This window comes from Dipteris shenzhenensis, chromosome 12 (genome assembly GCF_047967505.1).
Source record: "Dipteris shenzhenensis isolate YYH24624 ecotype China chromosome 12, Dip_SZ_1.0, whole genome shotgun sequence".
Taxonomy (NCBI): Eukaryota; Viridiplantae; Streptophyta; class Polypodiopsida; order Gleicheniales; family Dipteridaceae; genus Dipteris; species Dipteris shenzhenensis.
The window spans coordinates 43,949,191-43,970,211 of NC_141607.1; the positions used below are offsets into that span (position 1 = coordinate 43,949,191).

At 44.1% G+C, this 21,021-nt stretch overlaps 1 protein-coding gene across 1 annotated transcript in view; it reads right to left on the bottom strand.

Annotated features, from left to right (window-relative positions):
- The window catches only part of LOC147896262 (uncharacterized), an 89,857-nt gene that overhangs the window by 39,055 nt on the left and 29,781 nt on the right, over window positions 1-21,021 (bottom strand). The window contains exons 3-4 of the mRNA XM_087383092.1: window positions 19,822-19,892; window positions 19,395-19,663 (exon numbers count right to left, since the gene is read on the bottom strand). Of these exons, the coding sequence (XP_087239218.1) occupies window positions 19,395-19,663; window positions 19,822-19,892 (340 nt within the window). The remainder of the gene's footprint in view (window positions 1-19,394; window positions 19,664-19,821; window positions 19,893-21,021) is intronic.

Genomic DNA, 21,021 nt, shown 5'->3' on the forward strand with positions numbered 1-21,021 from the left:
GTAAATCTTGCATTTCATGGCTAAGCAAGAAACAATCTACAGTGGCTACCTCACCATGTGAAGCTGAGTACAGGGCAGCTTTCACAGCAACAGTTCAATGTGTCTGGCTGCGACGTCTATTTGCTGATCTTCATCTGTCTTTGGAGGGTCCCTCTCCAATTCTCACTGATAGTCAGAGTGCCATTGCAGTGGCAAAGAATCCAGTGTTTCATGCTCGCACGAAACACATCGAGGTTCACTATCACTACGTCAGAGAGAAGTTGCATGCAGGAGAGATCAGTATGATCTTTGTGTCCACACATGACAACGTTGCAGATATTTTCACCAAAGCACTACCACGTGAAAAGTTTGAGGCATTTCGCAGTGCCCTGAACTTATATCCGTTTGGTGATTGATCAGCCTTGTACATGACATTGGCACTGCAGGGGGGTGTTAGAATTATAGATAAAATTCAGCAGTGACCAATGTAATATAATAAGCTAGTTAGGGGCACTTTTCCCTCTTTAAGAGGTTTTTCCCCCTAACTGCAGTTAGTTCACTAACTATGGTTAGTGACTACTAAGGTTTTGTCACTAGGACAAAACCTTATCTTTCCTTCAGTGTGTTGTACTCTCACTCTCTTCTATTGCAACTAAGCTTTCAGCTTCCAAGCTTCCAGCTCTCACACTCTCTTGCTCTCTCACTCACTCTCTACTCACATTTGGTATCAGAGCAGGTTCAAGAGCTTCGGGCTCCCTGCTCCCTTCAAGTTCTAGCCCTTTGCTTCAAGTTTCAGCCTGCTCCAACTCGTCCGTACAGTCCGTACGACAGTACGGAATTCTGACGTACTGCATCCGTACAACCTCCGTACTGCATCCGTACAGCTCCCGTAAAGACTCCGTACAGTTTTTGTGCAGCGCCGTACATCGTCCGTACAATTTCCGTGCAGCGCCGTACAACGTACGTACAGTCTCCGTACAACACCGTACAGATTGCCGTACCTGCATCGCTTCTCCCCGTACAGCTTTTGTATAGCTACCGTACAACGCCGTACAGATCGTCGTACCTGCGCTGCAACGTCCGTACAGATTCGCCGTACAGATTGATTCCGTACCTGCGCTGTCAGTTCCATACCTGCCGTACAGTCCGTACGTACTGTACCGTACAATCCGTACTGTATCGTACCATCTATACCTTTCATAGACCTGCGTGCATTTTTGTACTTGCAGATCTGTATTTGCAGAGTTACACAGGTTTCCTTCAACCACAGGTGTTCTTTGGCAAGCACATCTTGCAGAAAACCATAGTTTGGTTCAGTTGTTTGGGAGTACATTTGGGGCATTTTGTATATTGCAGACATTGCAATCATTGTGCAGTTTCGGAGCTACATCTGGAGCAAAATTGCAGATTTTGTTTAAAATTTGGGGCTTTTATAGACAAATCTGCAGATCTAGTCTGAAATTTGGGGCTTTTGTTCAAAAATTACAGATTTGGGGCTTTTAGTAATTTTGCCCCTTTCTGATTGCAATTTCAAGCCACAAATTGGGGCTTTTGTGTTGGGAGAGCATTTTTTGGAGTATTCAGTTCATACTGCCTTTCTTGGAGTGTTTGAAACACTTTTGGCAGATTTAGGAGAGTTTTTGATGCTTGGACAGATTTCTGACAGTGCAAGTACAGAAATCTAAGTTGCATTTACAGCCCGTGCTTTTTTGGGAGTTGTGCATTTCATTCCCAGTAAGGGAATTCAGCTTTGTATCTGCTTTAATCTTTTTCTCAGAAATGGCCCATCAAAATCAGAATGAGTTCCCGTTTGGTGGTCTTTCACAAGAAGACAAGTTGGATGGTACCAACTACTCCCTCTGGAGTTTCATGGTACGTAATATTCTGATTTCTCGAAATCAATGGGATTATGTCGATGGGGATGAGATCCGACCAACAGATATTGCACCTGCTACCCCTCCTCAGCAAGGAGGTGGAAGAGGTCGTGCACAGGGTGCAGCTGCAGGACAAGTTGTTGGTGCAGCTACAGTCAATACTCCAGAGCAGAAGAGATGGGATTCACGGGATGCCTTAGCTTTGTCATGCATCTCTCTTTCAGTGAAAAGATCTATCATTCCGCATATCCGATCGTGTAAGACCTCCAGGGCAGCGTGGGATATCTTGGAAAGCATGTATGCAGCACGGAATGATGCAAGGGTATCTTTCTTGAAAAAAGAGTTGAGTAATACACATATGGAGGAGGATGACTCCATGTCAATCCACCTCACAAAGCTACAAGATCTCAGAGAGCAATTGGTAAACATAGATGAAATTATTCCTGATTCAGAGATGATTACAACCACTCTGAATTCTCTTCCTGAGTCTTATCTCAGTTTTCACACTTCGCTGAACTTATCATTGAGGGGGGGTGCAAATCCCCTCACTTTTCATGAGTTGATAGGACTTCTGCTTCAGGAAGAGCAGACCAGGAAAAATTTGGCTTCACATGCAAGTGAACAAGCCATGCTCTCAAAATTTAAATCAAAAACAAAGGGACAGGCAAAGACATCAGTAAATCAGCCTTCCAGTGGGTCAGGACAGACTTCACAAAAGGCTAAAAATGATGCAAGCCAGCCCAAAAAGAAGGGTTTTTGTCACTACTGCAAAAAGCCAGGTCATCACATAGCAGAATGCAGGAAAAGGCTTGCAAAAGAAAACAAAAACAGCTCAGGTATGGCTGTTTCAGATTCAGCCCCTCATGCATCTGACAGTGGGGATGCTGCAGCCAACTTTGTTGGTCAGGATTATGCCTTTTTATCTTGCATTTCAGATTCTAGGTTGGCTGTTCCAGATGCTCGAGATAGCACAGCCTCCTGGAGTGATGATACATATGCATTTTTGACTTGCAGCTTTGACTCTTCTACAGATGCATCTGCTTTCAGTGTTAATAAAACACTGAACACATGGTATTTTGACAGCGGTGCATCCAAGCACATCACTTCTAGGAAGTGTCTTTTTACTTCCTTGCATCCACCTCCCGTTGGTAAGAAAGTCACTTGTGCCAACAACTCATCATATTCAGTACGTGGCACAGGAGAGGTTGAGTTCACTGCCATTGATGGCTCAATTTTCAGACTTTCAGATGTCTTATATGTGCCTGGCATAACCAAAAATCTCCTTTCTGTGTCCACTCTTAACAGAGGGGGATTTCAGGTCATCTTTGAGGATGACAAATGTGCTGTCCGAGACAGGGAAGCTAACTATGCCTTAAGGTTATCTGGTACTCTGCTGCGTGGGCTTTTTCAGCTTGATATTTTTGAGAAAAGAGCAGCCCATGCTCTGGCAGTTTCTACCCCTACAGCTGCCATGCAAAATGCAGAATTATGGCATGCCAGATATGGCCACATGCATTACAACAGCTTGATGACACTTCAGAAGTTTTCAATGGTTGATGCATTGCCACCTCTTGAGATACCTCCTCCACATGCCTGTGAAGGGTGCATTTTAGGTAAGATGCATAGATTCCCCTTCAAGAATGATGGTTCAGTTAAAGCTGTCCGCAAATTGCAGCTTATACACAGTGATGTCTGTGGTCCCATGAGGACTCCGTCGTTGGGTGGTCATCTCTACTTTGTTACATTTATTGATGACTACTCCAATTTTACTTGGGTTTATGGGCTGAAAAAGAAATCTGCGGTGTTTAAACACTTTTCAGCCATGGTTGAAAATGAAACCGGACTCAAGATACATACATTACGCACGGATAGAGGTGGGGAATACCTATCTGCAGAATTTGATGCTTTTCTCAAGGGCAAGGGTATTGTGCATCAGCTCACAGTCAGGCTGACCCCTCAGCAAAATGGCAAAGGTGAGAGGAAAAATAGAACCCTCATGGAGATGGACAGATGTATGCTGAAAAGCAAACACATGCCTCATAAGTTCTGGCTAGAGGGTTTGATGTGTGCCAATTACATTTTGAACAGGGCTCCCACTAAGGCTTTAAAAACAAAAACTCCTTTTGAGGTCTGGAATGACAGGAAGCCTTCAGTGGATCACTTCCGAGTCTTTGGATGCCTTGCCTATGCACATGTGCCAGTTGAATTTAGGCACAAATTGTCAGATAAAGCCATCAAATGCATGTTTGTTGGATACAGTGCAGAAAGCAAGGGGTACCGTCTCTACAATCCTGCCACACGCAAAATCATAGTAAGTAGAGATGTGATATTTTCTGAAAATTCAGCTCACACTCAGGCTGAATTTCAAATGCCTTCGTCTTTAGAGGATGTCTTTGAGGGGTTGCTACCCATTGCTTTGGGTTCCTCTGCTGATTTTTCTGATCCAAATCAGAATTTACAGCAACCTCCAGATGCTTCAGTTCCGCCACAGGATGTCTTGCCCCCTCCACAGGCAGTGGAACAGGTGGTGCAGCAAGAAATTGCAGACATACATGCAGCAAAAACAGTCCCAAACTGGCTGTTACAGACTCTCAGGGAGAGTAAACTTGATGCTCCGTTACCTGGCAGGACTCGCAGTGCAGCAAGGCACATGGAAGGTGCTAATTCAGTGGAATCAGCATATGCAGGTACTCTCCTTGATGAGGAGGAGCCTGCCACATTTGAAGAGGCAAAGGATAACGTGCATTGGATGAATGCCATGCACGATGAGTTGCAGTCCATTGCAAAAAATCAGACTTGGAATGTTGTGGACTTGCCACAGGGTAAACATGCCATTGGCACACGATGGGTATTCAAAGTCAAACGGAAGCCAGATGGCTCCATTGACAGATATAAGGCCAGGCTGGTTGCTAAGGGCTATGCTCAGAAAAAGGGCATAGATCATGAGGAGACATTCGCTCCTACATCCCGGATGACCACCATCCGATCAGTAATTGCAATGGCTGCACATTTTGAGTGGAATGTTCATCAGTTGGACATAAAAACAGCCTTCTTAAATGGGGACTTGCTGGAAGAGGTGTATGTCAAACCACCTACGGGCTTTGGAATTACAGCGAATGCACTTCAAGTATGCAAGCTCAATAAAGCTTTATATGGGCTGAAACAGGCCCCTCGTGCATGGTATGCCAAGATACATGCCTTTTTGACCAGCAAGGGGCTGCACAATAGTCCTACTGAGAGCACCCTCTACATCAAGATGGATGGGGGGGAAATATTAGTCATCCTTCTTTATGTCGATGACTTACTGCTCACAGGGTCCAATGAAGAAAAAATTACAGATTTCAAAGCTGATTTGCAGACCAACTTTGACATGTCAGATTTGGGGCTGCTTCACTTTTATTTGGGGATCCAGTTCTCTCATGAGAGACGTGGCACTGTTATGTCTCAGTCCAAGTATGTTCAGAAACTCTTGGACAGATTTAACATGCAAGAGTGTAAGTCCATAGCCACTCCTATGGAGCCGGGGCTGAAACTCACAATGCATGATGCAGGAGAATCAGTTGATGCCACACTTTACAGCCAGGCTGTTGGATGCCTCATATATCTCTGCAACACTAGACCTGATATTCAGTTTGCAGTATCTCAGGTGAGCAGGTACATGCACAGCCCAAAAACTATGCATTGGCAGGCAGTTAAGCACATCTTCCGTTATTTGCAGGGCACAAAGTCTTTTGGCTTACTATTTCCCAGGGGGGGTGACTTGCAGATGCATGCCTACAGTGATTCAGATTGGGCTGGTGATTATGACACTAGGCAGTCCACTAGTGGCAATTGTTTCTTTTTGGGTAAATCTTGCATTTCATGGCTAAGCAAGAAACAATCTACAGTGGCTACCTCACCATGTGAAGCTGAGTACAGGGCAGCTTTCACAGCAACAGTTCAATGTGTCTGGCTGCGACGTCTATTTGCTGATCTTCATCTGTCTTTGGAGGGTCCCTCTCCAATTCTCACTGATAGTCAGAGTGCCATTGCAGTGGCAAAGAATCCAGTGTTTCATGCTCGCACGAAACACATCGAGGTTCACTATCACTACGTCAGAGAGAAGTTGCATGCAGGAGAGATCAGTATGATCTTTGTGTCCACACATGACAACGTTGCAGATATTTTCACCAAAGCACTACCACGTGAAAAGTTTGAGGCATTTCGCAGTGCCCTGAACTTATATCCGTTTGGTGATTGATCAGCCTTGTACATGACATTGGCACTGCAGGGGGGTGTTAGAATTATAGATAAAATTCAGCAGTGACCAATGTAATATAATAAGCTAGTTAGGGGCACTTTTCCCTCTTTAAGAGGTTTTTCCCCCTAACTGCAGTTAGTTCACTAACTATGGTTAGTGACTACTAAGGTTTTGTCACTAGGACAAAACCTTATCTTTCCTTCAGTGTGTTGTACTCTCACTCTCTTCTATTGCAACTAAGCTTTCAGCTTCCAAGCTTCCAGCTCTCACACTCTCTTGCTCTCTCACTCACTCTCTACTCACATTTGGTATCAGAGCAGGTTCAAGAGCTTCGGGCTCCCTGCTCCCTTCAAGTTCTAGCCCTTTGCTTCAAGTTTCAGCCTGCTCCAACTCGTCCGTACAGTCCGTACGACAGTACGGAATTCTGACGTACTGCATCCGTACAACCTCCGTACTGCATCCGTACAGCTCCCGTAAAGACTCCGTACAGTTTTTGTGCAGCGCCGTACATCGTCCGTACAATTTCCGTGCAGCGCCGTACAACGTACGTACAGTCTCCGTACAACACCGTACAGATTGCCGTACCTGCATCGCTTCTCCCCGTACAGCTTTTGTATAGCTACCGTACAACGCCGTACAGATCGTCGTACTTGCGCTGCAACGTCCGTACAGATTCGCCGTACAGATTGATTCCGTACCTGCGCTGTCAGTTCCATACCTGCCGTACAGTCCGTACGTACTGTACCGTACAATCCGTACTGTATCGTACCATCTATACCTTTCATAGACCTGCGTGCATTTTTGTACTTGCAGATCTGTATTTGCAGAGTTACACAGGTTTCCTTCAACCACAGGTGTTCTTTGGCAAGCACATCTTGCAGAAAACCATAGTTTGGTTCAGTTGTTTGGGAGTACATTTGGGGCATTTTGTATATTGCAGACATTGCAATCATTGTGCAGTTTCGGAGCTACATCTGGAGCAAAATTGCAGATTTTGTTTAAAATTTGGGGCTTTTATAGACAAATCTGCAGATCTAGTCTGAAATTTGGGGCTTTTGTTCAAAAATTACAGATTTGGGGCTTTTAGTAATTTTGCCCCTTTCTGATTGCAATTTCAAGCCACAAATTGGGGCTTTTGTGTTGGGAGAGCATTTTTTGGAGTATTCAGTTCATACTGCCTTTCTTGGAGTGTTTGAAACACTTTTGGCAGATTTAGGAGAGTTTTTGATGCTTGGACAGATTTCTGACAGTGCAAGTACAGAAATCTAAGTTGCATTTACAGCCCGTGCTTTTTTGGGAGTTGTGCATTTCATTCCCAGTAAGGGAATTCAGCTTTGTATCTGCTTTAATCTTTTTCTCAGAAATGGCCCATCAAAATCAGAATGAGTTCCCGTTTGGTGGTCTTTCACAAGAAGACAAGTTGGATGGTACCAACTACTCCCTCTGGAGTTTCATGGTACGTAATATTCTGATTTCTCGAAATCAATGGGATTATGTCGATGGGGATGAGATCCGACCAACAGATATTGCACCTGCTACCCCTCCTCAGCAAGGAGGTGGAAGAGGTCGTGCACAGGGTGCAGCTGCAGGACAAGTTGTTGGTGCAGCTACAGTCAATACTCCAGAGCAGAAGAGATGGGATTCACGGGATGCCTTAGCTTTGTCATGCATCTCTCTTTCAGTGAAAAGATCTATCATTCCGCATATCCGATCGTGTAAGACCTCCAGGGCAGCGTGGGATATCTTGGAAAGCATGTATGCAGCACGGAATGATGCAAGGGTATCTTTCTTGAAAAAAGAGTTGAGTAATACACATATGGAGGAGGATGACTCCATGTCAATCCACCTCACAAAGCTACAAGATCTCAGAGAGCAATTGGTAAACATAGATGAAATTATTCCTGATTCAGAGATGATTACAACCACTCTGAATTCTCTTCCTGAGTCTTATCTCAGTTTTCACACTTCGCTGAACTTATCATTGAGGGGGGGTGCAAATCCCCTCACTTTTCATGAGTTGATAGGACTTCTGCTTCAGGAAGAGCAGACCAGGAAAAATTTGGCTTCACATGCAAGTGAACAAGCCATGCTCTCAAAATTTAAATCAAAAACAAAGGGACAGGCAAAGACATCAGTAAATCAGCCTTCCAGTGGGTCAGGACAGACTTCACAAAAGGCTAAAAATGATGCAAGCCAGCCCAAAAAGAAGGGTTTTTGTCACTACTGCAAAAAGCCAGGTCATCACATAGCAGAATGCAGGAAAAGGCTTGCAAAAGAAAACAAAAACAGCTCAGGTATGGCTGTTTCAGATTCAGCCCCTCATGCATCTGACAGTGGGGATGCTGCAGCCAACTTTGTTGGTCAGGATTATGCCTTTTTATCTTGCATTTCAGATTCTAGGTTGGCTGTTCCAGATGCTCGAGATAGCACAGCCTCCTGGAGTGATGATACATATGCATTTTTGACTTGCAGCTTTGACTCTTCTACAGATGCATCTGCTTTCAGTGTTAATAAAACACTGAACACATGGTATTTTGACAGCGGTGCATCCAAGCACATCACTTCTAGGAAGTGTCTTTTTACTTCCTTGCATCCACCTCCCGTTGGTAAGAAAGTCACTTGTGCCAACAACTCATCATATTCAGTACGTGGCACAGGAGAGGTTGAGTTCACTGCCATTGATGGCTCAATTTTCAGACTTTCAGATGTCTTATATGTGCCTGGCATAACCAAAAATCTCCTTTCTGTGTCCACTCTTAACAGAGGGGGATTTCAGGTCATCTTTGAGGATGACAAATGTGCTGTCCGAGACAGGGAAGCTAACTATGCCTTAAGGTTATCTGGTACTCTGCTGCGTGGGCTTTTTCAGCTTGATATTTTTTAGAAAAGAGCAGCCCATGCTCTGGCAGTTTCTACCCCTACAGCTGCCATGCAAAATGCAGAATTATGGCATGCCAGATATGGCCACATGCATTACAACAGCTTGATGACACTTCAGAAGTTTTCAATGGTTGATGCATTGCCACCTCTTGAGATACCTCCTCCACATGCCTGTGAAGGGTGCATTTTAGGTAAGATGCATAGATTCCCCTTCAAGAATGATGGTTCAGTTAAAGCTGTCCGCAAATTGCAGCTTATACACAGTGATGTCTGTGGTCCCATGAGGACTCCGTCGTTGGGTGGTCATCTCTACTTTGTTACATTTATTGATGACTACTCCAATTTTACTTGGGTTTATGGGCTGAAAAAGAAATCTGCGGTGTTTAAACACTTTTCAGCCATGGTTGAAAATGAAACCGGACTCAAGATACATACATTACGCACGGATAGAGGTGGGGAATACCTATCTGCAGAATTTGATGCTTTTCTCAAGGGCAAGGGTATTGTGCATCAGCTCACAGTCAGGCTGACCCCTCAGCAAAATGGCAAAGGTGAGAGGAAAAATAGAACCCTCATGGAGATGGACAGATGTATGCTGAAAAGCAAACACATGCCTCATAAGTTCTGGCTAGAGGGTTTGATGTGTGCCAATTACATTTTGAACAGGGCTCCCACTAAGGCTTTAAAAACAAAAACTCCTTTTGAGGTCTGGAATGACAGGAAGCCTTCAGTGGATCACTTCCGAGTCTTTGGATGCCTTGCCTATGCACATGTGCCAGTTGAATTTAGGCACAAATTGTCAGATAAAGCCATCAAATGCATATTTGTTGGATACAGTGCAGAAAGCAAGGGGTACCGTCTCTACAATCCTGCCACACGCAAAATCATAGTAAGTAGAGATGTGATATTTTCTGAAAATTCAGCTCACACTCAGGCTGAATTTCAAATGCCTTCGTCTTTAGAGGATGTCTTTGAGGGGTTGCTACCCATTGCTTTGGGTTCCTCTGCTGATTTTTCTGATCCAAATCAGAATTTACAGCAACCTCCAGATGCTTCAGTTCCGCCACAGGATGTCTTGCCCCCTCCACAGGCAGTGGAACAGGTGGTGCAGCAAGAAATTGCAGACATACATGCAGCAAAAACAGTCCCAAACTGGCTGTTACAGACTCTCAGGGAGAGTAAACTTGATGCTCCGTTACCTGGCAGGACTCGCAGTGCAGCAAGGCACATGGAAGGTGCTAATTCAGTGGAATCAGCATATGCAGGTACTCTCCTTGATGAGGAGGAGCCTGCCACATTTGAAGAGGCAAAGGATAACGTGCATTGGATGAATGCCATGCACGATGAGTTGCAGTCCATTGCAAAAAATCAGACTTGGAATGTTGTGGACTTGCCACAGGGTAAACATGCCATTGGCACACGATGGGTATTCAAAGTCAAACGGAAGCCAGATGGCTCCATTGACAGATATAAGGCCAGGCTGGTTGCTAAGGGCTATGCTCAGAAAAAGGGCATAGATCATGAGGAGACATTCGCTCCTACATCCCGGATGACCACCATCCGATCAGTAATTGCAATGGCTGCACATTTTGAGTGGAATGTTCATCAGTTGGACATAAAAACAGCCTTCTTAAATGGGGACTTGCTGGAAGAGGTGTATGTCAAACCACCTACGGGCTTTGGAATTACAGCGAATGCACTTCAAGTATGCAAGCTCAATAAAGCTTTATATGGGCTGAAACAGGCCCCTCGTGCATGGTATGCCAAGATACATGCCTTTTTGACCAGCAAGGGGCTGCACAATAGTCCTACTGAGAGCACCCTCTACATCAAGATGGATGGGGGGGAAATATTAGTCATCCTTCTTTATGTCGATGACTTACTGCTCACAGGGTCCAATGAAGAAAAAATTACAGATTTCAAAGCTGATTTGCAGACCAACTTTGACATGTCAGATTTGGGGCTGCTTCACTTTTATTTGGGGATCCAGTTCTCTCATGAGAGACGTGGCACTGTTATGTCTCAGTCCAAGTATGTTCAGAAACTCTTGGACAGATTTAACATGCAAGAGTGTAAGTCCATAGCCACTCCTATGGAGCCGGGGCTGAAACTCACAATGCATGATGCAGGAGAATCAGTTGATGCCACACTTTACAGCCAGGCTGTTGGATGCCTCATATATCTCTGCAACACTAGACCTGATATTCAGTTTGCAGTATCTCAGGTGAGCAGGTACATGCACAGCCCAAAAACTATGCATTGGCAGGCAGTTAAGCACATCTTCCGTTATTTGCAGGGCACAAAGTCTTTTGGCTTACTATTTCCCAGGGGGGGTGACTTGCAGATGCATGCCTACAGTGATTCAGATTGGGCTGGTGATTATGACACTAGGCAGTCCACTAGTGGCAATTGTTTCTTTTTGGGTAAATCTTGCATTTCATGGCTAAGCAAGAAACAATCTACAGTGGCTACCTCACCATGTGAAGCTGAGTACAGGGCAACTTTCACAGCAACAGTTCAATGTGTCTGGCTGCGACGTCTATTTGCTGATCTTCATCTGTCTTTGGAGGGTCCCTCTCCAATTCTCACTGATAGTCAGAGTGCCATTGCAGTGGCAAAGAATCCAGTGTTTCATGCTCGCACGAAACACATCGAGGTTCACTATCACTACGTCAGAGAGAAGTTGCATGCAGGAGAGATCAGTATGATCTTTGTGTCCACACATGACAACGTTGCAGATATTTTCACCAAAGCACTACCACGTGAAAAGTTTGAGGCATTTCGCAGTGCCCTGAACTTATATCCGTTTGGTGATTGATCAGCCTTGTACATGACATTGGCACTGCAGGGGGGTGTTAGAATTATAGATAAAATTCAGCAGTGACCAATGTAATATAATAAGCTAGTTAGGGGCACTTTTCCCTCTTTAAGAGGTTTTTCCCCCTAACTGCAGTTAGTTCACTAACTATGGTTAGTGACTACTAAGGTTTTGTCACTAGGACAAAACCTTATCTTTCCTTCAGTGTGTTGTACTCTCACTCTCTTCTATTGCAACTAAGCTTTCAGCTTCCAAGCTTCCAGCTCTCACACTCTCTTGCTCTCTCACTCACTCTCTACTCACATTTGGTATCAGAGCAGGTTCAAGAGCTTCGGGCTCCCTGCTCCCTTCAAGTTCTAGCCCTTTGCTTCAAGTTTCAGCCTGCTCCAACTCGTCCGTACAGTCCGTACGACAGTACGGAATTCTGACGTACTGCATCCGTACAACCTCCGTACTGCATCCGTACAGCTCCCGTAAAGACTCCGTACAGTTTTTGTGCAGCGCCGTACATCGTCCGTACAATTTCCGTGCAGCGCCGTACAACGTACGTACAGTCTCCGTACAACACCGTACAGATTGCCGTACCTGCATCGCTTCTCCCCGTACAGCTTTTGTATAGCTACCGTACAACGCCGTACAGATCGTCGTACCTGCGCTGCAACGTCCGTACAGATTCGCCGTACAGATTGATTCCGTACCTGCGCTGTCAGTTCCATACCTGCCGTACAGTCCGTACGTACTGTACCGTACAATCCGTACTGTATCGTACCATCTATACCTTTCATAGACCTGCGTGCATTTTTGTACTTGCAGATCTGTATTTGCAGAGTTACACAGGTTTCCTTCAACCACAGGTGTTCTTTGGCAAGCACATCTTGCAGAAAACCATAGTTTGGTTCAGTTGTTTGGGAGTACATTTGGGGCATTTTGTATATTGCAGACATTGCAATCATTGTGCAGTTTCGGAGCTACATCTGGAGCAAAATTGCAGATTTTGTTTAAAATTTGGGGCTTTTATAGACAAATCTGCAGATCTAGTCTGAAATTTGGGGCTTTTGTTCAAAAATTACAGATTTGGGGCTTTTAGTAATTTTGCCCCTTTCTGATTGCAATTTCAAGCCACAAATTGGGGCTTTTGTGTTGGGAGAGCATTTTTTGGAGTATTCAGTTCATACTGCCTTTCTTGGAGTGTTTGAAACACTTTTGGCAGATTTAGGAGAGTTTTTGATGCTTGGACAGATTTCTGACAGTGCAAGTACAGAAATCTAAGTTGCATTTACAGCCCGTGCTTTTTTGGGAGTTGTGCATTTCATTCCCAGTAAGGGAATTCAGCTTTGTATCTGCTTTAATCTTTTTCTCAGAAATGGCCCATCAAAATCAGAATGAGTTCCCGTTTGGTGGTCTTTCACAAGAAGACAAGTTGGATGGTACCAACTACTCCCTCTGGAGTTTCATGGTACGTAATATTCTGATTTCTCGAAATCAATGGGATTATGTCGATGGGGATGAGATCCGACCAACAGATATTGCACCTGCTACCCCTCCTCAGCAAGGAGGTGGAAGAGGTCGTGCACAGGGTGCAGCTGCAGGACAAGTTGTTGGTGCAGCTACAGTCAATACTCCAGAGCAGAAGAGATGGGATTCACGGGATGCCTTAGCTTTGTCATGCATCTCTCTTTCAGTGAAAAGATCTATCATTCCGCATATCCGATCGTGTAAGACCTCCAGGGCAGCGTGGGATATCTTGGAAAGCATGTATGCAGCACGGAATGATGCAAGGGTATCTTTCTTGAAAAAAGAGTTGAGTAATACACATATGGAGGAGGATGACTCCATGTCAATCCACCTCACAAAGCTACAAGATCTCAGAGAGCAATTGGTAAACATAGATGAAATTATTCCTGATTCAGAGATGATTACAACCACTCTGAATTCTCTTCCTGAGTCTTATCTCAGTTTTCACACTTCGCTGAACTTATCATTGAGGGGGGGTGCAAATCCCCTCACTTTTCATGAGTTGATAGGACTTCTGCTTCAGGAAGAGCAGACCAGGAAAAATTTGGCTTCACATGCAAGTGAACAAGCCATGCTCTCAAAATTTAAATCAAAAACAAAGGGACAGGCAAAGACATCAGTAAATCAGCCTTCCAGTGGGTCAGGACAGACTTCACAAAAGGCTAAAAATGATGCAAGCCAGCCCAAAAAGAAGGGTTTTTGTCACTACTGCAAAAAGCCAGGTCATCACATAGCAGAATGCAGGAAAAGGCTTGCAAAAGAAAACAAAAACAGCTCAGGTATGGCTGTTTCAGATTCAGCCCCTCATGCATCTGACAGTGGGGATGCTGCAGCCAACTTTGTTGGTCAGGATTATGCCTTTTTATCTTGCATTTCAGATTCTAGGTTGGCTGTTCCAGATGCTCGAGATAGCACAGCCTCCTGGAGTGATGATACATATGCATTTTTGACTTGCAGCTTTGACTCTTCTACAGATGCATCTGCTTTCAGTGTTAATAAAACACTGAACACATGGTATTTTGACAGCGGTGCATCCAAGCACATCACTTCTAGGAAGTGTCTTTTTACTTCCTTGCATCCACCTCCCGTTGGTAAGAAAGTCACTTGTGCCAACAACTCATCATATTCAGTACGTGGCACAGGAGAGGTTGAGTTCACTGCCATTGATGGCTCAATTTTCAGACTTTCAGATGTCTTATATGTGCCTGGCATAACCAAAAATCTCCTTTCTGTGTCCACTCTTAACAGAGGGGGATTTCAGGTCATCTTTGAGGATGACAAATGTGCTGTCCGAGACAGGGAAGCTAACTATGCCTTAAGGTTATCTGGTACTCTGCTGCGTGGGCTTTTTCAGCTTGATATTTTTGAGAAAAGAGCAGCCCATGCTCTGGCAGTTTCTACCCCTACAGCTGCCATGCAAAATGCAGAATTATGGCATGCCAGATATGGCCACATGCATTACAACAGCTTGATGACACTTCAGAAGTTTTCAATGGTTGATGCATTGCCACCTCTTGAGATACCTCCTCCACATGCCTGTGAAGGGTGCATTTTAGGTAAGATGCATAGATTCCCCTTCAAGAATGATGGTTCAGTTAAAGCTGTCCGCAAATTGCAGCTTATACACAGTGATGTCTGTGGTCCCATGAGGACTCCGTCGTTGGGTGGTCATCTCTACTTTGTTACATTTATTGATGACTACTCCAATTTTACTTGGGTTTATGGGCTGAAAAAGAAATCTGCGGTGTTTAAACACTTTTCAGCCATGGTTGAAAATGAAACCGGACTCAAGATACATACATTACGCACGGATAGAGGTGGGGAATACCTATCTGCAGAATTTGATGCTTTTCTCAAGGGCAAGGGTATTGTGCATCAGCTCACAGTCAGGCTGACCCCTCAGCAAAATGGCAAAGGTGAGAGGAAAAATAGAACCCTCATGGAGATGGACAGATGTATGCTGAAAAGCAAACACATGCCTCATAAGTTCTGGCTAGAGGGTTTGATGTGTGCCAATTACATTTTGAACAGGGCTCCCACTAAGGCTTTAAAAACAAAAACTCCTTTTGAGGTCTGGAATGACAGGAAGCCTTCAGTGGATCACTTCCGAGTCTTTGGATGCCTTGCCTATGCACATGTGCCAGTTGAATTTAGGCACAAATTGTCAGATAAAGCCATCAAATGCATATTTGTTGGATACAGTGCAGAAAGCAAAGGGTACCGTCTCTACAATCCTGCCACACGCAAAATCATAGTAAGTAGAGATGTGATATTTTCTGAAAATTCAGCTCACACTCAGGCTGAATTTCAAATGCCTTCGTCTTTAGAGGATGTCTTTGAGGGGTTGCTACCCATTGCTTTGGGTTCCTCTGCTGATTTTTCTGATCCAAATCAGAATTTACAGCAACCTCCAGATGCTTCAGTTCCGCCACAGGATGTCTTGCCCCCTCCACAGGCAGTGGAACAGGTGGTGCAGCAAGAAATTGCAGACATACATGCAGCAAAAACAGTCCCAAACTGGCTGTTACAGACTCTCAGGGAGAGTAAACTTGATGCTCCGTTACCTGGCAGGACTCGCAGTGCAGCAAGGCACATGGAAGGTGCTAATTCAGTGGAATCAGCATATGCAGGTACTCTCCTTGATGAGGAGGAGCCTGCCACATTTGAAGAGGCAAAGGATAACGTGCATTGGATGAATGCCATGCACGATGAGTTGCAGTCCATTGCAAAAAATCAGACTTGGAATGTTGTGGACTTGCCACAGGGTAAACATGCCATTGGCACACGATGGGTATTCAAAGTCAAACGGAAGCCAGATGGCTCCATTGACAGATATAAGGCCAGGCTGGTTGCTAAGGGCTATGCTCAGAAAAAGGGCATAGATCATGAGGAGACATTCGCTCCTACATCCCGGATGACCACCATCCGATCAGTAATTGCAATGGCTGCACATTTTGAGTGGAATGTTCATCAGTTGGACATAAAAACAGCCTTCTTAAATGGGGACTTGCTGGAAGAGGTGTATGTCAAACCACCTACGGGCTTTGGAATTACAGCGAATGCACTTCAAGTATGCAAGCTCAATAAAGCTTTATATGGGCTGAAACAGGCCCCTCGTGCATGGTATGCCAAGATACATGCCTTTTTGACCAGCAAGGGGCTGCACAATAGTCCTACTGAGAGCACCCTCTACATCAAGATGGATGGGGGGGAAATATTAGTCATCCTTCTTTATGTCGATGACTTACTGCTCACAGGGTCCAATGAAGAAAAAATTACAGATTTCAAAGCTGATTTGCAGACCAACTTTGACATGTCAGATTTGGGGCTGCTTCACTTTTATTTGGGGATCCAGTTCTCTCATGAGAGACGTGGCACTGTTATGTCTCAGTCCAAGTATGTTCAGAAACTCTTGGACAGATTTAACATGCAAGAGTGTAAGTCCATAGCCACTCCTATGGAGCCGGGGCTGAAACTCACAATGCATGATGCAGGAGAATCAGTTGATGCCACACTTTACAGCCAGGCTGTTGGATGCCTCATATATCTCTGCAACACTAGACCTGATATTCAGTTTGCAGTATCTCAGGTGAGCAGGTACATGCACAGCCCAAAAACTATGCATTGGCAGGCAGTTAAGCACATCTTCCGTTATTTGCAGGGCACAAAGTCTTTTGGCTTACTATTTCCCAGGGGGGGTGACTTGCAGATGCATGCCTACAGTGATTCAGATTGGGCTGGTGATTATGACACTAGGCAGTCCACTAGTGGCAATTGTTTCTTTTTGGGTAAATCTTGCATTTCATGGCTAAGCAAGAAACAATCTACAGTGGCTACCTCACCATGTGAAGCTGAGTACAGGGCAGCTTTCACAGCAACAGTTCAATGTGTCTGGCTGCGACGTCTATTTGCTGATCTTCATCTGTCTTTGGAGGGTCCCTCTCCAATTCTCACTGATAGTCAGAGTGCCATTGCAGTGGCAAAGAATCCAGTGTTTCATGCTCGCACGAAACACATCGAGGTTCACTATCACTACGTCAGAGAGAAGTTGCATGCAGGAGAGATCAGTATGATCTTTGTGTCCACACATGACAACGTTGCAGATATTTTCACCAAAGCACTACCACGTGAAAAGTTTGAGGCATTTCGCAGTGCCCTGAACTTATATCCGTTTGGTGATTGATCAGCCTTGTACATGACATTGGCACTGCAGGGGGGTGTTAGAATTATAGATAAAATTCAGCAGTGACCAATGTAATATAATAAGCTAGTTAGGGGCACTTTTCCCTCTTTAAGAGGTTTTCCCCCCTAACTGCAGTTAGTTCACTAACTATGGTTAGTGACTACTAAGGTTTTGTCACTAGGACAAAACCTTATCTTTCCTTCAGTGTGTTGTACTCTCACTCTCTTCTATTGCAACTAAGCTTTCAGCTTCCAAGCTTCCAGCTCTCACACTCTCTCTTGCTCTCTCTCACTCACTCTCTACTCACAGTAACAACGACTATCTATTTGTTAATCGTGTCTAGTCCAGTTGAATTTGGATTTCTCTCTTGCCTCATAAGTTCGGTGGGATTTTGCTTCCCAGTACTTTGTCCAAACACATGCATGTCAATTCCCCTTCATGGCACTTTTGGTCATCTTGTGCTACGTCCCCTCTCCAATATTGAATGCCGTATCTAGTTTTGAATTGTTTAGATTGCCCACGTTCCTCTTCGGTTTGAGTATCCTCTTCGTTTAGCATCCAAATTGGTCATCAAGTCCGACCATACACTCTTGTCTCCTCTACTGATATCTTTGCAAATTGGCAAGCTCTTGCATACTCACAGTCACTCCAAGTTGATTGGCACTACTTGCTCTTCTTCTCACTTCCTTGATCTTAGGCTGAACAAACCACTCTGCATATAGTAAATGGGATCTGAAGCAATGGCGAGAGACGAAGGCTCAAGACCTTAGCAGTAGGTAATGTCCCAAAGAATGATATTGCCACCGCTGACAAATGTCAGCTTTCATCACCCCATGGGAATGAGGAAAATTCACATCGAGATGACAAACACTCTCATCCCAAGAACCAGACCAGCAAGGAAGAGCCAAGCTTGCTCTGACTTGCGTGACTGAAAACTGAACCACTGGGCTCCTTATACAGGCTCGAGCAACCGCAACTTGTCACGTGCCCTTGCAACTCAACCTGATAATCGTCTGCCTAGCCCCTAGCCTCCCCAACCTACTTGAGCTAGTCCTGTGTGCTTAGAGCACACGTCAGATATAGTCCATGCACATGACGCTGGGAAACTGGGTAGGGGAGCGAGCAAGCGCACGCACGCGTACAGACACACAGTTGCTTGGAAACGTGCAGCCAAACCTAGCAGATGAAGCCGCTTTGGAATTACCATGAGACAATCTGCATCGAGTATACTAGCACCATCTACACCGAGGTTTAACAATCAGATCAATCATTTGTATCCTTGCACAGACTGCAGAAGGCAGAAATTACATTTACATTAGCAAAGGAAAGAAGATGCGCACTGCCAAATTGGTTGGAATACGCTATAATCTGCCAGAGGTGCACTAGCAACCCATACTAAAATTATAGGATAGTAATTTTGCATTACTGTTACTAGGATAGCAATTATTATTATTATCAAGATAGAATTTTTTATTGATTAATACAAATTCTTTGACCATTCAAGATCTTCGACAGCTAAGTCCATTATAACTATGATATAACATATTTGAAAAAAACAAGAACTGCAAAGAATGAGAACCTAAAATCATGAAATCTCTGAACAAACAAATTATGCAACACGAGTGGTTTGCACTGAAGCATTTACTACATGTTCACCCTTATCAGTGTGTGAAGAAGGAAGACAGTCGGATAGAAAAATGGCATGGTATGTCTCAGATCAGGCTGAAGACATTCTACTAGAGAGCAAAACCAAAACGTTTGCTTTTTTTTGAGCCCATAGACTTCTCCGTGGAACACTGAAGTGAGTTAATTTAAAATACAAAAGCATTAAGGACGAACACCCTAGGTTCCTACTTGCCAAATCAGCATATGATGAGTAAACAAAGCTGCTTTGTGGAGACCTACCACAATTGGAGCTTTCTGTATGGTGTTGATGCGAGGTGCAGCAGGATTTGGTACTGGCATTGCCCCCATCCCAGCGACAGCCTTCAGAGATGGAGGAGGGTACCTCCGCACTTCAACTCTTTGACCTCCATATGGGGGTTGAATTGGCCCAGAGATTTTCTCCCGTAGATCCTTCACCATATTAGTTGAACCATTTAAAGACTGTCTGCTTCGGAGAAAATTACTCTGATCAAGCTTATATCGCAAGTCTCCCTTGCCATTTTGAACATCTGCAGCAGATTAAGGACCAAGTCACCAAGAACATGGATCCTAAGAAAACTTTCTAGACAATTGATTCATTCAAACATAAGCTTTAACGACCCTGAAAGCGCATTTTAAGTAATTACACTGCATGGGGACAACAAAAACAAAGCCCATAGATGGATACTTGCTGACATCATATCCTCATCCCGGTCATTTTGATATAAACTTTGCTTCCAGCCGATGTCTTGGCGTTGGCTGAGAATAAAAACAGTGTGATTCAATAAGACCCAAGAATGGGTTATTATGATTATAAAACTAAGACCATAAACAGCACAAACAAAACATGTGTTCATGTCTATGAAAAGCCCAAATTTATTCCCAGACTAAGCACCCCAAACACAGTTGTTACTCAAGTATCACCATGTACAGGACGGGCTACATCCCAAACTCAGCACCCAACTCAGCACCCCAACCCAGTTAAAACATGTGAGCCATAAAGCTAGCAGTGCACAGTGCAGGCTATATTTCAGGAATTGCCAAAGCCCAAAGTAGGAGCAGGTCAAGATAATATGTTCACTACAAAATTCACACAGACTTATATACTAATAAAAAATGCTGAGGGCATGCAAACACAGCCACACTCTTCCACCACAACACATTCTTTCCTTAGCGAGAAAATGTAAATAGCTTAGATACGCATGTGAACCTTTGCTTACTTGATCACGCCTTTGCACACACTGCTAATACAGAAGCATACACGTAACTATGAGACGCATTTAAAAGGAGAGGAGAGCACACGGCATGGGGTCAAACTGGGACCCTCCTGGACAGACAGCAGACAGAGAGGGCGACTTCCCTGCAGGGGCATTCAACATGTCCTGCAAGATGATTGTAGAGCACCGAGACATGGTCTTGAAGGACTTCAAGTCTCAGTCAGAGACAGTTGATTCACTACACATAGAAACCCATTTACCATTTTGGTCAAGTTTTATGAAAAAATATAACTAGCTAGTCCAGTTGCAAATAAATTGCTCGGCAATATTATTTGATGAGATGTTATTTAATGTAAGTTGTGGTCATTAGACAGACCATTACCACAATTTTAGCCTTAAGGCCTAGGTATTCACTTAAAATCACATATCACTCGCTGTTATTATATATTGAAACTTAAAAACAATGTTAATCAGATGTTAGGTAATATAGGAGATCATAATCCTTAAGATGCAACATTGCCTAGGTACTCACTTAAAATTGCATATCACTCACTGTTATTATACATTGAAACTTAAAACCAATGTAAATCAGATGTTACGTAATATAGGAGATCATAATCGTCAAGATGCAACATTGCAAACTCTATTTTGGCTTTATCCTCCATTGGCTT